The sequence below is a fragment of the Falco biarmicus genome, chromosome 12 (assembly GCF_023638135.1).
Source record: "Falco biarmicus isolate bFalBia1 chromosome 12, bFalBia1.pri, whole genome shotgun sequence".
In the NCBI taxonomy this organism is placed as follows: domain Eukaryota; kingdom Metazoa; phylum Chordata; class Aves; order Falconiformes; family Falconidae; genus Falco; species Falco biarmicus.
In genome coordinates, this window is record NC_079299.1 from 15,345,631 (window position 1) to 15,360,786 (window position 15,156).

Consider the following 15,156-nt stretch of genomic DNA (forward strand, 5'->3'; position numbering starts at 1 on the left):
CCGAGGAGAGTAACTGTTTTGATTCAGTACACTATGATTATTCAGCAGCTAGTTTTCCTAATACAAGTTGGTAATGTCTCAAAGATACTTTAAATCACCTTCTGAACACCTGTACAACTATCCAGTGGTAGGGCTATTTCGTGCCAGCATTTGTTGTGTGTGACATCGGTATGGTTTGCTTTCTAGTTTAAGTCTTTCTTCAACTGAATATTTATCTGTACTTACAGAGAGAAAATGTGTTCAAAAATCTGTTACTTAAATTAATATATCTGAAATGAATGATTCTGGGGCTGACTACTAAAAGCAATAGTAAAAGACTCCTCTTGGATCCAAGATGTTATTCCACTTATCCCTTGATGGTCAACTAAGGCCCAGTTACCAAACCCAGTTTGAACACTGGTTGTTTTTTTCTCATCTTTTTCCCATGGTAGAGCAGGATCAGCTAGATAGAACTTGCAATTTACTAGGAAATTATTTTAGTCATATTCACCTGGTATGTTTTACAACTATGTTTAGGTTGGATATTAGTATCTCATATAGCCATTACAAAATTTTAGGAAAAGCTTAGTCCACAAAATCAGCCTTCCAACACTGACCCTGAGAGACATTAAGTGATTTCTCTGGTTCACAGCGGTGTAGGTATGTTGTAAAAATCCCTCATTCAGTCTTAAGTGCTTGACTGGGGCAAACAGTGAACAATAGAAATGCTTGCTAATCCACATATACTTGTATAAGTGTAAGACAACGCTCCAAGTTAGCAAGGTAGCAAGGAGCCCTCGTTGCAAAACAGGACCCACAGTGCTGTGAATACAAAGTCATGGTGATATAATACAACAGCAGGTGTTACACACGAGCATTTGGGAGTCATATTAACCCAGAAGGCACAGAAAGCTATCGGATATAGTAGAATATGCCTGGCTCCTACTGGTACTTCATCTTCATTAAGCACCCATTTACTTTAATAGTTAATAGTGATAATCTTTAGGGAAATCTTACATTAGCATAGCAGCTTATAAACAAAAAAGTGAATCAAGATAACGCCTTGAACGTTTACTACACTGAAAAGTTTATACACTGTCAAATACCACAAAACAAACAAGAACAGTGAAGTTATTTTTGATCTGCTATATGTAACAATTGTATGCTCATATACAAGCAGACACAAGAAAACCACGGAGAGCCAAGAGAAACAAAGATACACCTCAGATCTGCTACACCTGGAACCCTACTTTTAAATTTTCAAACACAGAGTTGGGGGGTGGGGCAGGGGAAGACTTCACAGACTTGTACTCAACAAGGCAAAAAGAGAGGGAACTTTGCTACGGGGGCAGGGCGCGAGAGGTAATCATATAACTACCTTACCTTTTAAAACCCAAAATGAGGTTACTTCTAAACTGACGAATATCAATAGGAGGTGTGCTTGCTGAAGACACTGTAAATGAAAGAAATGTTTCTAAATAGTGATTTAAGAAAAATCCCTAAACTGCAACAACTCAGTAGGTCATGTAAATAGGGTGTCATTAGAAGAACTATTTTGTTAGTTCAGTAAACGCTGACAAACATTTGTCTAACAAAATTTCAAATACCAAAGTATTTGAAACAGTCTTGGGTTTATCAGCTCTAGATCTGCTCCATTTCAAAAGGCATCACATATTCTAAAAGACATATCTTTTCCCTCTTCATTGCCTTTAATCTCAATAGTTAATACATTAGTCTTTTATACAAATTAGTAATTGGAGTAAGCATCTTATCCGTAGAAAAGTTCAAGACCAAAAAAACCATTCTGTTCCAAAAAGCAGAACAAACCCCAAACAATCCTAATCAAGAAAACTTGATATTAGTGTTGCAACAAAGAAGATCCACCAGAGATAAATAGTTCGCTGATTGTTTCAGACTGAATACCTGCCTTAAAAGGCTTTACAATTTTGCCTTCTGTTTCTTTTTTTATTTAAACAAACAAACAAAACATATGACACTTCCTTAGGTGTTTGCTTCTGCTGGTGTAAACTGCCTGAACAAGAGAGAAAAAGTTCCATCTAAAGTACTATCCACTTAATTAAGTTCAACATATGGGGAGAAAGATATACCTTTATAAATGTTGATATTTAGAGTACTGGTTGAACATAAAGGAAACTGTAAAATTACTTGAAATTAAACGTTCCCGAGAGGTCATTTCCAGGTATGCCTTACATCCTCATCTTTACATAATTTCTTGGCTAAATATTTCAAATCATTCTACCTCCTTCCTCTAGAATTGCTGTCTCTCATTCCAGCACTACAGCACACCCAAAAAAAGCCCAAAACTAGTAGTACATGCATTTAAGTCCTGTATGAAGTTATTACCATCTGGCTTCACTATCACAACAGAACTAACCCCTCTAGAAACCTGAATGCACTGGGCCCTTTCAGCAAGGGCTGCAATACGGTACACGGTAGAAGAGGACTGAAATAAAAACACCAGCTCTTGTAGGAACCTGGGGAATAAAAGGCAGGAACAGCATACTAAAACTACTCCTTAGTCTAACTCCAGGCATTTAGAAAACTCAAAGTTTTAAATGTTAGAGTGTTTATTTTAGTTTGAAAATCCCAGGTAAAGTTGTTTTCAAGAAACCCTCAATACAAATCCTCCTCCAGTAGTACATTAAACTTTTTGCTCATAAAAAGACAAGCAGAAAAGCATCTTAGTATGCTCAGCTGCTGCTGACAATTGGCAACCTGGTTTCCTTAGCAACAAACAAGTCTGAGAAAATCAAGGGGCTGACAATGAAGTGGAATGGAACGGCATGATAAAGGGAAAAAGCGGCTCTCGTGTACACCGCCTTATGTGCCCAGATTCCTCAGCTGATGCTTCGTAGTTTTCATCTTGTCAGTAGCAGAAATCTATACATTATAAGGCATGAGAAGCTGAATCAATACACCTAGATAGCAACCAGCATTAATAACCAACCTTCGCCTCCCCCGACTACACTGATGAGACAATCTTGAACTACTTTCCATATTGCATTTATTTTTTCCTTCTTTGTAATACTGCAAAAGGAGCCAAGTAAAAAAAAAATAAATCGGTTGTTTAATATCTGTGCCTTATCATTACATAGGTGCTAATTAGATTTACTAGCATTCATTTCAGCTTTGTAAACTATTTACAGGAGCACCTTCCTTTAAAGCACAAGTTCAAAAGAAATTTTCTATGTCTCCATGAATTATTAACCCTAGTCTTTGTAAACAGAAATACCACTACAAGATTTAAATTCAACACAGAGACAACAGCTAAATAATGTGCTAGGTAAAACCGATTTAATGACAGGAAGACAGAATGCAGCCTACTATATGTGCCTGTATCATACTTTCAATATCATATATATTTACCATATATCAGGCACACATGTATTTGTGCCTTATAACACATTAAAATCTGACTATCTCAGTTAATCAAAATTAGTGTGCAGGGGTGGTTCTACTCTTTAATGCAGGCAAAAACCCCCGAACCAAAACTATTTCACCTTTCAGAAGAAATCTCATTGCTTCTAACTGTTATCCTTTCAAAAAAATTTCAAAGTTATTTTAGGTACTTCATTTTTCATGGTTAATGTGGGGGTTCTTGTAATAAGAACAAACAAAACAATGGCAGAATGTAAGGTGAATCTTAATGATTCACTAATTGATCAATCTCCAATACACAAATTAAATCACTGATTAGTAACTACTCATTTAATTTTCTCATTTTCAACACAACAGTTTCCCACGGTCATTGCCGATAGACTACATAATTCTATATTTGTTAAATAAAACAGTTAATGACAACTGCAGCAAAAGACTGCTTAAGCTTTTCCCTGAACCTTGGACACATAAAACTTGTCTGAAAAGAGATCCTTCTGTACCAGATTTAGTCCAAATTTAGGTGTTTTATTATTGTCTCAGTACACAAGACAAACAAAAGCTGTATTTGTTTTAAATTTTGAAGACAAACATTTATTCCTACTTAATCAGGCAAATCATCCCCTCTCATACACTCAGTCAATGAGGTATATGAACTTTTGCAAGCACTGAGCATCAGAAGAGTCTTTGGAGAAAACTCTTAGGAAATGATTAATTCATGCTGTTACAAGTTCACCACCTCATTAACCCATCAAATTTGTACACATAACTTCCATGACCAACAGATCAGCAATATACCCTCAGGTTAATGTCAGTGCCAATCAGTTCTTCAAAGTTGGTTCTTTCATTAATCATTCTGTAGTACTTCAGAGCTGCATTGTTAGACTAGCATCCTGTTGTAATTGATGCTGCAAACAAAAATCCCCACACCAACTTAATAGCCACTGTGCAAGGCAAATTGTTTCCTTAAGCCCTCTTCAGTACAAGAGGATCACAATCCTATCACAATCACAGCAAAGCTGTGATTTGTAAATATCTTATTTGTAAATCTCACGCCCAGGTTCAATACTAAAAAAGAATTTAACCATTTGTTATCCAGAATGGGTAGTTTCAAACAGTCCGACATCTCATCATAGAGGACCTCATATTATAAAAGCTTTGCTCAGCTTTCCCATGTATCTTTAAACCTCATACATTAATACACGTAAATCTCTTAGTCTCAACCAATCAACGCTACCGTCAAGTATGCAGTAACACACAACTTGAAAATTACTTACACAGAGAAAAGACATTGTTCAGTCTTCCATGTGCTGCTTCATATCTTATTTCTGCTACAGAGAGTCCAACAGTTTCAAACAGGCACCCATTTTTCTAGGATAAAGCAATCAATCATTGAAAGTACACACAGAGAAGACCTGATACTTGGTATCTGTAAAAGTTTCCTTCCCAAAGGACAGTGGTATTCTTGTATTGATAGCTGTTGAGAACATAGAAGATGCTCTACAGAAGTCTACATGGCTAGCTGGGTAAGTTGCTACTGATCAAAAATTATCCAGCTTTTGTACTGAAATCAATTGCAAGAGACAAAATTACTAGAGGCAGAAGAAGTGGGACAGTTAAACCTAGTTTGCAATAATGAATTCTTTAGCAGGTAAAAAAACAAAAAAAACAACCAGAAACAACTGTAATACTTCTAATCTCCAGTTTAAAAAAAATACATAATTCATTTTAGTTTTCCACTGCAGGAAACAGAAAGCTAGTAAGTCTTGAGCAAAATATTTTGGTTAGCTCTGGAGAAGAGACAGAAAAGCAGCAGGAGAAAGACAAAGTAAACAAACCATCAGTGCAACAACAGTTTCAAAAGTAGTCTAAATATTCTGAATAGGCTTCATCAAACCAACTTCATGTTCAGAGCACTACTGGGATCTAAAGCCTTCACAGACAACACAGAAAAATAAGCCATACTATAGTCATTTTTATGAATTCTAAATGTAAACTCACCTTCATCTGAGCACGGGCGGTTTCAATATCAGCAAAATTTTGAAAAACATAATCTGTGTATGTTTCTGCATTAAGTTCCACCCCCAACTCATGCATCACTTTGAGGACCTCAAAGATACCTATCAAGGCAGAAATGGTAAGGCTAAACATTTCAGAAAAATGAAAACCTGAGAGTCAACATTTAAAAATACATGGTGCTTTTAAACAACAAGGACTTGTTTCCTCAATGTCCCTCCTTGATATTGCCACACAAGATCCTATACTTTTATTTTAGGTGTTAATATTAAGCTCTTAACTGTGAAACTTACAGAGATTTACGAAACCTCCTGTTCCATGCTGTACTACCAAAACCATGAAACTCTTGGCTAGTTTGGAAATTGCTAGTACACAAACTAATCTTCTAACACAGTGAATATATGACAGTTACTCTTAGTCATGTTTGTAAAACAACTTTTAGAGCTGTATATCAAAACGTCCATATTATTGTGCATAAAAAACAGATCTGACATTTGGTGTAAAGTATATAACCAAATTCAAGATACAAATGCATTCCTCAATATGTAATACATTCTTAGCTTTGTTCCCAGTATCCAACCCTGATCAGCAAGGCATGTTTTCAAGATTTCTCTCTAGATTTGTTTAAAACAAAAAAAATTTTTGTAAGTAAATAGGTTTATTATCAACGCATCAGCTTCAAACTGGAAATCCAGAAAAAGGCTGGAGTCTCCCAAGCCCCAGTAAAGTGACATTATAACTTTTACAGGGTTCAGATCAATTCACACAACTAGACTGTGTATTACTACTGTAGATACACATTTGAAAACAATAGATACCAAATATTAATAGTTCAGCAATTACAGTGTAGAGTTTAAGAGTATATGTCACACTTTTTAACTGCTCGCACTCTTCTGATTTGCAGAAACTTCTGACAGTAACCCTAGCTTACAAACTCTGAACCCCTGTCAAAACCAATACAGGTATTACCATTTTTTGCCGGTCTAAAAACGATTTGTCAGTTGCTGCAGGACACCAGTACCAAACAGCATATGTTTTTTTCAACTTGCATTTCATACTTATTACTTTAAAAATGTCCAAAGTCCCTGTCTTTGCCCTGGAGTGCCACCTATGGAAAAGTGACACTTCCATGAATGTTTTATGCAGTGCACTATGGTGCAAATAATCAAATGTGAATTCCCTTTGAGCACTTGAAAATACATGCAGGCAAGTCACACAAGATTAAAGTCGCATCATCTGTTCGAGTTTGCCTTAAACAAAACCCTGATTTTGGCCCAGAATCTGCAAAAATATGAATAAAGAATTAATTACAGTTAAGTCTTTCCTGATACCTTTCAAATTTTGACAGCTAGTTTCTCTTTCGTATTTTCCGTTTCCCAGATAATACATTAAGTCCTCGTATGCTGAAACCTTTTCCAAAGTAACTCTATCACTAGGAACTAGTTTGAAGACCAAGAACAAATACCATAGTGAATGAAGTGTGGTGAATGCAGGAGATTTCAGTTCAAATTTGTATCTAGAACAGCGTAGCAAACAGGCTTGTTAAGCATCCCCTTCCCCTAGTAGACGTTTGTCACAAGTGTCTACTAGGGCACAGCTCCTGAGCAGAAGAGGGGCCATGCATGAAGATCAGAACACCAGAACAACAGTGAGATGCAGATTATGGAAGAATACCAGTACCAATACTGCACACACCCAAAATACCTGCAAACTTAAAAAAAATGCTACCACACACTTCTTCGCTTCCAAGATGGCTGATGTACAATTTTTTTAGGAGACAGAAGATTAATGAAAACTAACACAGAATCCTACAATTTTACATACATTTTCTATCTCACAAAGAGTAGAACTAATTTATTATCAGATATATCTTCTACAATACAGAGCCATGAAACATTACCACTTCAATCAAAATACTAGGAAATTGTCAAATACATCCTGAAATAGGATTTGAGCATTATGTGTGTGGACTTTGAGAAATACTTTGCTCCTCATATTGGAAAATACACTAAACTGTTCTCTCTCCCCAAACCAAAGAACAGAGACAAAAGTGCCGTCACATTTATCTAGTACACTGGTCTCCCACACTTTTTTGAGAACACTCGCAGTACATGTGTATTTATTTAGAAATTATATATGTGCTACTATACTATTATGCCCATCATAAAACATACACAAAAATAGGAAGATTAATTAAATAATTTTTATTTTATCTACTAACAGCCTGCTCACACGCCAGTGTATTGCCTGGCACACTCCATTTTGGAGACCACTGATCCAAAAGACTGGATATGACTAAAACCCACAGTAAAGTCTCCTAGCCATTCCCTGCTGGATCAAGAACAGGTTTTTGAGACCCTGGGCTGAAATAGGTAAGCACTGCAGGAGTTTAGTATATAAAAATCAAATAATTGAGTGATTGGAAAGAGGACAGAAACAGGGAACAAAATACAGCCAAGCTTCTGTTCTCCCTTTTGTCAATACTGGAAACAGCACTCAAAACATCTCAACAGAACAGATTCCACCCTTGAATCAGTATATCCAAGAACAAATACAGAAGAGATTAATTATAAATAGTCACAGTATTTCTGTGGTAGAGCACAGCAACTTGCTGCTTTTGAAGAAGTGAGAAGTGAGGCCTGCATTTCAGTCCACCTTTCATTTCCCAAGTTTCTCAAAACAAATTGTGCCTTTTTCTAAAGCAGTCCCATCAGAACAGGGAGGATTTCTAAGGTGGTTACATACAGTTCCACATGTGCAAGGGCAGCAAAATTGGGCTTTAAGCAGTTTACTAAGAAAATAAGAAAAGAAACCTCCAGATCGAAAAGTGAGGTTGCATCCAGGGAAACAACACAATACTTGACATATTTTTGCTATGCTGTTAATTTCAGATGAACTCTGAAAGTTCTTTGCCTGAAAACTATGTCTACCTAACAGGATTTCAAGCAGCTTATTTGTGAAATTGCCACCCTTATTCCTGTCTAGACTAAGACTTCTATCTCCATTAATTCCCAAAGTAAAAATTTAATTCACTAACCATGCTTTGTGTATATAACAACAGTTTAGTAGAAACCAAAAGTGAAATATACAACCGACTTCGAAACTGTCTTTAAGAAAAAATATTACACAAAGATGAAGGGAAGCTCTTTAATATTCAGTTACAAGTGTAAGTCAAACATTTCTGCTCATTTATACTAGGCCCTCCTGTTTTTAGTGTATCATCTGACACAGTATGACTGTCCGTGCCACTAACAGTTTCAGATTCACTGCACATTGATCTTTTAAACTCTGCAAGCACTTTCCATTCTTAAAAGCCTAATAGCATTTACTCAGATAAATGGTACTTTTATACATATATATACACACACTTAGATACTATGGAAGTAAGTAATTATCAACTTATATAACAGATGCACATAAAAGCAAGAATGCCCCATCTGAAATTATTTACTTGTGTAAAATGACTGAAAAAAGCTGTTTGCTATTTCAGAGCAATTAACTTCTCTACAGTGTATTTAAAAATGGCCTCGTTTAGTTTCATTCCTCTCAGCCACCATTTCACTGCTACTTTTCTTTCAAACTCAATTCCCTAATACAGACATTAGGGAATTTCCTTTGATATCCAGTGTCAGCTTTAGTTATAATAAATGTTAACTAAACATATAATTTAATGTTGTTACTAGTTATATTTGGGTCACATTATCCATACTGATTCAGGCATTTTTACCCTGCAGTTCTAGATAGGTTGTTGCTTATATTTTGTATTCTTTAATGATTATTTAGTCCATTGTCTACATCCTATCAGATTTTTAATAGTTCTTCCTCAAAGTTCTCCATTTTCAGCTTTAACTACACCAAGATACAAAATTGCACACATTAGGCCAGGCATTACTACTTCGTAGAGAAAGGAACTACTACCTCATTTTTTGTATGAGATGTGCTGCAGTGTTTGTCTATAATTTTGTTCATACATCTCTGATATTTTTTGCTGTTAGAAAGCACCATTCTGTTCATTTACTGTCTGCTCTCACCTTTAGGTTCTCACTGCAGGATTATTTTTTGCTCTATTATTTCTATGAAACAATTTCAGGGTGGGTGGGGTGTCTGTCGTCCTCACACCCCCCCCAGCTACTTTCCTTCAAGCATATTGGTTATATTTTTTGATACTGGATCTCATATATTCATTTTTTTATTATTAAATTTCAAAAAAATGAATGTGAGCTTACACATGGAAAAGAACAAGACAACTTGTTTCACTGCAGCAAGAATAATTCCACTGATTCTTCACTGCAGAAGAAATTACTTAGATAACTTCTTATGTATTTTAAAAACTGCAAAATCACCCACAAAAATGTGTTTGCAAATGCACAGTATTATCATACAGCCATATGGAAGTTTATGTATCCCATGTCTTTCCAGATAGAAAAATAAAGGCTCCCTAGAAAATGGCAAAGAAAGTCAGAACTGAGAGTTCCTTCATCAGTTTTCTTCTGATGACTTCCAGCAGGAACTACTAGCCAAAACACAGTTGATTTCTACACTAGAAGAATTAAGGCAACCTCTGATCTTGCCAAAGACCAACAGAGGTCTGAAAACTTAAGTTTCTCTCAATGCTCAGATATTGCTTCAGTTTTGGGAGCAAAGTCTACACCTAAAAATACTTCCAACGTCTCTTATTGCGTCAGTGAGGTGAAACTTCCCATGGAATAACACAAAGCATGTCTTTCAGTAGGCAGCATCCATGTAGAGAAGTATGACACCAATTTCATTTTACTTATTTTTGGCAACATTGTATTTCAAGTAAGTCACAAAGGACCCAACTAAAACAATGTTGCCAGACTTTTAAAATATCATAGAACTTTCAGGCATTCGAAAACATGGGAAGATAAACTTGGGAAGTAGTCTAGCAGGAACAGAGCCTAAGGAGTTAATAAAAACTGAATATTGTTTTCACAAAGGCTTTTTGAAAAAGACTTGAGACATTTTTATAGCCAGAAACAATTAGGGAATACTTGTTTCAGCATTTCTTCCAAACTGGAATGTGACTGTATATTTAAGATAAAATTGCGATATGAAGAGTCTGCTAAAAGCACTTTTTTTTTGTTTGTGCATTTTGTTTGTCACCCAGTGTCACACTAACAACTCTGCATCTCATTCTAAAGCACATTATACTGTGAGATAAGATGAAAAAGACAGTTTTTTGTTTCCCCAAGGGGGAAGTACTTCTGTTAAAAGCATCTTTTTACAATACCATTCTTTCTGAATTACCAATAACGCAAACCAAAGAATTAGATACTGTACTCTAAAATTTAATATTTGTTCAATTCTTATTCATATCCTGTAGACATCCCCATGTGTAACAGGGGAAAGTAGGCTAAATGCTTAAACCTACTTAAGAATCCCAAAGATTGAGCATTTTTGTCCTTCAATCAGTATGCTGTCAGGTCAGGCTCACACACTCAGCAATGTAAGTTCTTCTGCAGTTTTTATTATTGTCACAAATCTCATATCTGGTTTATAAGGTAGATAGTAAGAAGCTGGCTTGAAAAAATGATTGAGTTTGCAGTCCAGGAGAGCTATTATAACATAACCTTACTTTTAAATTCTTCTCTCACATTCAGATTCTTCAAGAGTAAACTCTGTAAAAGGTAATGAGCAACAAGAACCACCAGTGGAAGGCAGAAAGAATGTGAAGAGTTAAAAAGATAATTTAACACTCCTCACATCTTTCTATACAAGGGTAGACCTCAAATTTGTCGAAGTGTACTGTGACTAAGAAAGGAGTTTTAAAAAAAGTCTTTCTGAAGGAAAAATTGTATGCAATGAAGTCAGACATGCAGCAAAGTTTTCATTTACTTTCAAGAGTCTGCTGAATCTCACAACAATGTTTTAACAAAGATTTGTGCACTAGTTTTGCAGTAAAGCTGGAGGAGCATTTATCAAATAACTAACCTTTAAGATTCTTCTCTTTCTGGAACCCAACTAGTAGCGGCCAGGAATAGTGAGGTCTGAGTGGCAAGCATTCCTCTTTCATCATCTTCATCACCTCAATGGCCAAGGCTGAAAATAATTACAAGATCATTAAAGCCACCAAGTACTTTAAATAAGCATATGTAAAACAACTAAATAAGCAGACTACCTGATTTGTTGGTCTCCAAAGCGCAACGCAAAATAAACTGTAATGGTGCCGAGTGCATGTTTGCTTCTTTTAACTCACTACAAAATTGCTTCAGCTTGTTCACAGGCTGCAAATAATGTAAAAAAAATTAAATATTTTTCAATTTCTCAAATTTTTAACAGTGTCAGATTCTTTTAATGTTTAGGAAATGGATATTACACATGCCAACATGATTCCTTTGTGAATTTCAATTTACTATGCAAGTTGGTATGAAATATTAAAATCCTTTTATTCTTTAAGAACACCACAAAAATCTACCATTTCCCATCTTCACAATCGCATTCAACTAAATAAATACTTTTTTATTAGTATAATAAGAAAGAAGTATTACTCTTCTGCATACCATATCTCTATTTACACAATGTTGCAAGAAGAAGCTACCCTGGTCCACATTATCACGCGATAAATGATTAAAAGACTTCAAAATATGAAAACTTGTATCTTCGAAGCCATGAGTTATCAGAGTCAAACACAGGTTCATTGCATCTAGCAATTGAAAAACAAAGAAAAACAACATTTTAAAAGTGCCTGTAACTATTTTCGCATTAAACTACTAAAATTGGTGAAAGCTAGGAAAGTAAACGTTACCCAAGTATCATTAGCATACTTTTAATCAATCAAATCTGAGACTACGTTTTCCAGATTTAGCTTTTGAATGAAATTCAATTTTCCCATTAGAAGACCATGCAAAAAATTACAGAAGCATCACCACTGCAGCATGACAGAAGGATACCAAATAAGAGAAAAACATTTCTAGACATGCCAAAAAACCAAAATACGGATAAAGTACAATTAGCAGTTATCAATCAGATTACACATACTGGGATCCAACAGGGACTTTAACTGTAGATAAAGAACTGTATTACATGTTTAGTCTCTCTTTTTATGATATCCACAAAGAGCTGTCACAACAGGAATTACAACAGCATTGTTTGAGGAAAGGACTCCACATTGCTTTCCTATGAAATCTTAATTTTAGAAGTCTAAAAAATTGATAATTTTTGTATGTAAATGATTAAAATTGATTTATATTTAAATTTTATAAAACGTGATCTGAAGCAGCACAAATCCACAAACTAATGGCAAAAATATTATTTGCCCTAAGTATTCAAGAGAAAAGTATAGAACTGCCTATTTTGGGTAACATTTGTTATTGCTGCAAAGAAAAAAAAAAAAGAAAAGAAAATGTTTTCCCTCTCCACTCTGAGTAGCAAAACACTGCTGCAGTAACCAAGGACATACCTGGAATTAATTCCCTTTCAAATCTTATGTGTTTTTTAATATCTTCAATGTACTGAGGATATCCAGCCTTGGCAAGGCTAAAAATCACCTGCATTAAAATTCTATCCATAAGGTACCCTTCAGTCTTCTCAACCTCTTGTAGAGTCTGTAAACCAGAATAAATTTAACTATAATAAATTTACATTAAAATAAAAAAAAAGCAGCTAGGGTTTTTTTACTTTTTTAAAACCATGGGGTTTGATACATGGAATATGGTAGAGAGAATACTCAAGATCTATAGAGAGAGCATCGAACACCTTTAGACTGTAAAAGGAAAAAGGGACAGAGAAAAAGGACATAATATCTAGTAGTATATGAAAACACCAGAGGTATTCCCATTGTGAGATGACTTTAAAGAGATTACTTTGAAAAGGGGAGAATGATTAATCAAACTTTTTGTTACTGTTTGGAAGAAGGTTGGTTGATGAAGACTCGTTTAATTTGTAAGTCACAGAACAGTACAGTACTGCTTCCCACATCCTTCTCCTTGATTTGATCCTCTCCATCTGATACTACGTATTAAACTCAATCTGACTTTTTTCTCATTCCTTTCCAATCACTTATTTGATTTAAAAAAAAAAAAAAAAAGAAAGAAAGAATACTTGGGAAAAAAAAACCCAGCTACACAAAGGCCTGTAAGGCAGCATTTGCTTATTTGCACTTCATGAAAACCTAAGTTGTTGGTATGAACTACCAAAAAAAAAAAAAACCCTCACATGCATTATTTGCCCCTCTAACATCCCCACCACCCACCCCCACCCCCCCCCCCCCAAAATTACCAAATCACTCACTGGCAAATCTGTTTACTCAGAGTGAAAAGCAACTATCAAAAGACAAGTATTTTTCATGAAGTATGAAACTGCTTGCAGTTAACCAGCTATTCAGATGGAAAAATAAGAATTTAACTGCTGCAGACGAGGAGAATGTAAGTTATAAATCTCAGTATTATTCCTCCTGCATGGATAGAAAGCATTCCAAAGCTGAACTGAACAAAAGATCAAATAAGCTGTACATAAACTCAAACTTGCAATACCTTTTTGATGCTATCAGCATCACCCTTTTCAGCATACATATTCAGCAGTGATAAATAGGTGTCTGGACCCGGCTCAACACCGGCCATCCTCATCACAGAAAGGATATTTTCTGCACTCTTCATATCTCTAAAAGAATTCAAAAGACCGACCTTCAGCAGATTTAATCATAATAATGTTTATTGTGAGTTCCACATTTCATCATTAAATTAATTCAAATTGGAAACAAAGAACACAGTAAGCATGCAGAAACTTATTTTAACTAAGCAAACCCTGAAAGGCAAAACTGCAAATAATTTATTTTATTACTTAAAATCTTCTTTCAACTTTAAAAGTTGACAAAGTTCAAAACTAAATGACGCAAGTTTCTTTTTCAAACAGTGTAAAAGTACAGTTAATTTATCTTGAAATTCAAGATTTTCAGATACAAAAATCTACTTTGTTAAATGGGCCTGTTTTGCTTCAAAAATGTATAAAAAGACAGTCTTTTAAACATCACACTATTCTGCAGTATGTAATTTTTCTGTACAGTATCACTTTATATTGTAGTAAAACTAAAAGAAAACATAAGAAAAAGGCATTGAACATTACCCTGATCTTGCGTGGCCTTTCACAAGGCTACTGAATACTGCCTCAGTGATTGGGAGATCTTTGTTCTTCATAAATCCAAGAATCTTACTGCAAAATACAAGGCAATGAATGATTAGGTATTTTTTTTTTCCTTTGAGAACAAACTACCAAGCTATCGCTGCTTTGCCAGACAAGTACTGTAACAAAACCAAATCCTGATGTCACTGAGCTATTAAATTTAGGGATGCTGCATAATATGCTCATAATTCAGTTATTTTCATTTTTTCAGATTAATTGTATTTGTTACTTTGAAATATGCTGACACAAGGCTAGGGATGAGATTTTTTATTTTTATCTTCCTTTACTTATTTCTCACGCCCAGCAATCACACTGTTGAAACTCAACCTTGCTAAAATTAAAATGTTATATAGATATCCAGCAAGCCCTGCATAACGATGACAAACAGAATTACTACTATTTGCTCCTTAGCCCATTTTGTTCTCAAATGCCTTTTCCAGTAGTCATTTTCTTACATAGCCACTAAGGCTTCATAACATACACTTTTTCAAACTGGCTCTAAAAATGACAACACAAGCTATTTTCTGAGCAGCTTGAATAGAATTTGATTTGAACACACTGGTCTATCGCTTGTTTTAATTTTGCCTGTGTAGGTTCCAGCTGTCTCTTAAAAAACTGCTCTTCAGT

General features: G+C 35.1%; 1 protein-coding gene across 2 annotated transcripts in view; it reads right to left on the reverse strand.

The window, feature by feature from the left end:
* LRPPRC (leucine rich pentatricopeptide repeat containing) overlaps window positions 1-15,156 on the reverse strand; it is a 92,533-nt gene that overhangs the window by 61,293 nt on the left and 16,084 nt on the right. For both annotated transcript variants that reach the window (XM_056357161.1, XM_056357160.1), the window contains exons 6-14: window positions 14,473-14,559; window positions 13,884-14,010; window positions 12,812-12,956; window positions 11,913-12,055; window positions 11,531-11,636; window positions 11,344-11,451; window positions 5,377-5,495; window positions 4,653-4,746; window positions 1,363-1,432 (exon numbers count right to left, since the gene is read on the reverse strand). In XM_056357161.1, coding sequence (XP_056213136.1) covers window positions 1,363-1,432; window positions 4,653-4,746; window positions 5,377-5,495; window positions 11,344-11,451; window positions 11,531-11,636; window positions 11,913-12,055; window positions 12,812-12,956; window positions 13,884-14,010; window positions 14,473-14,559 — 999 coding nt within the window. The remainder of the gene's footprint in view (window positions 1-1,362; window positions 1,433-4,652; window positions 4,747-5,376; window positions 5,496-11,343; window positions 11,452-11,530; window positions 11,637-11,912; window positions 12,056-12,811; window positions 12,957-13,883; window positions 14,011-14,472; window positions 14,560-15,156) is intronic.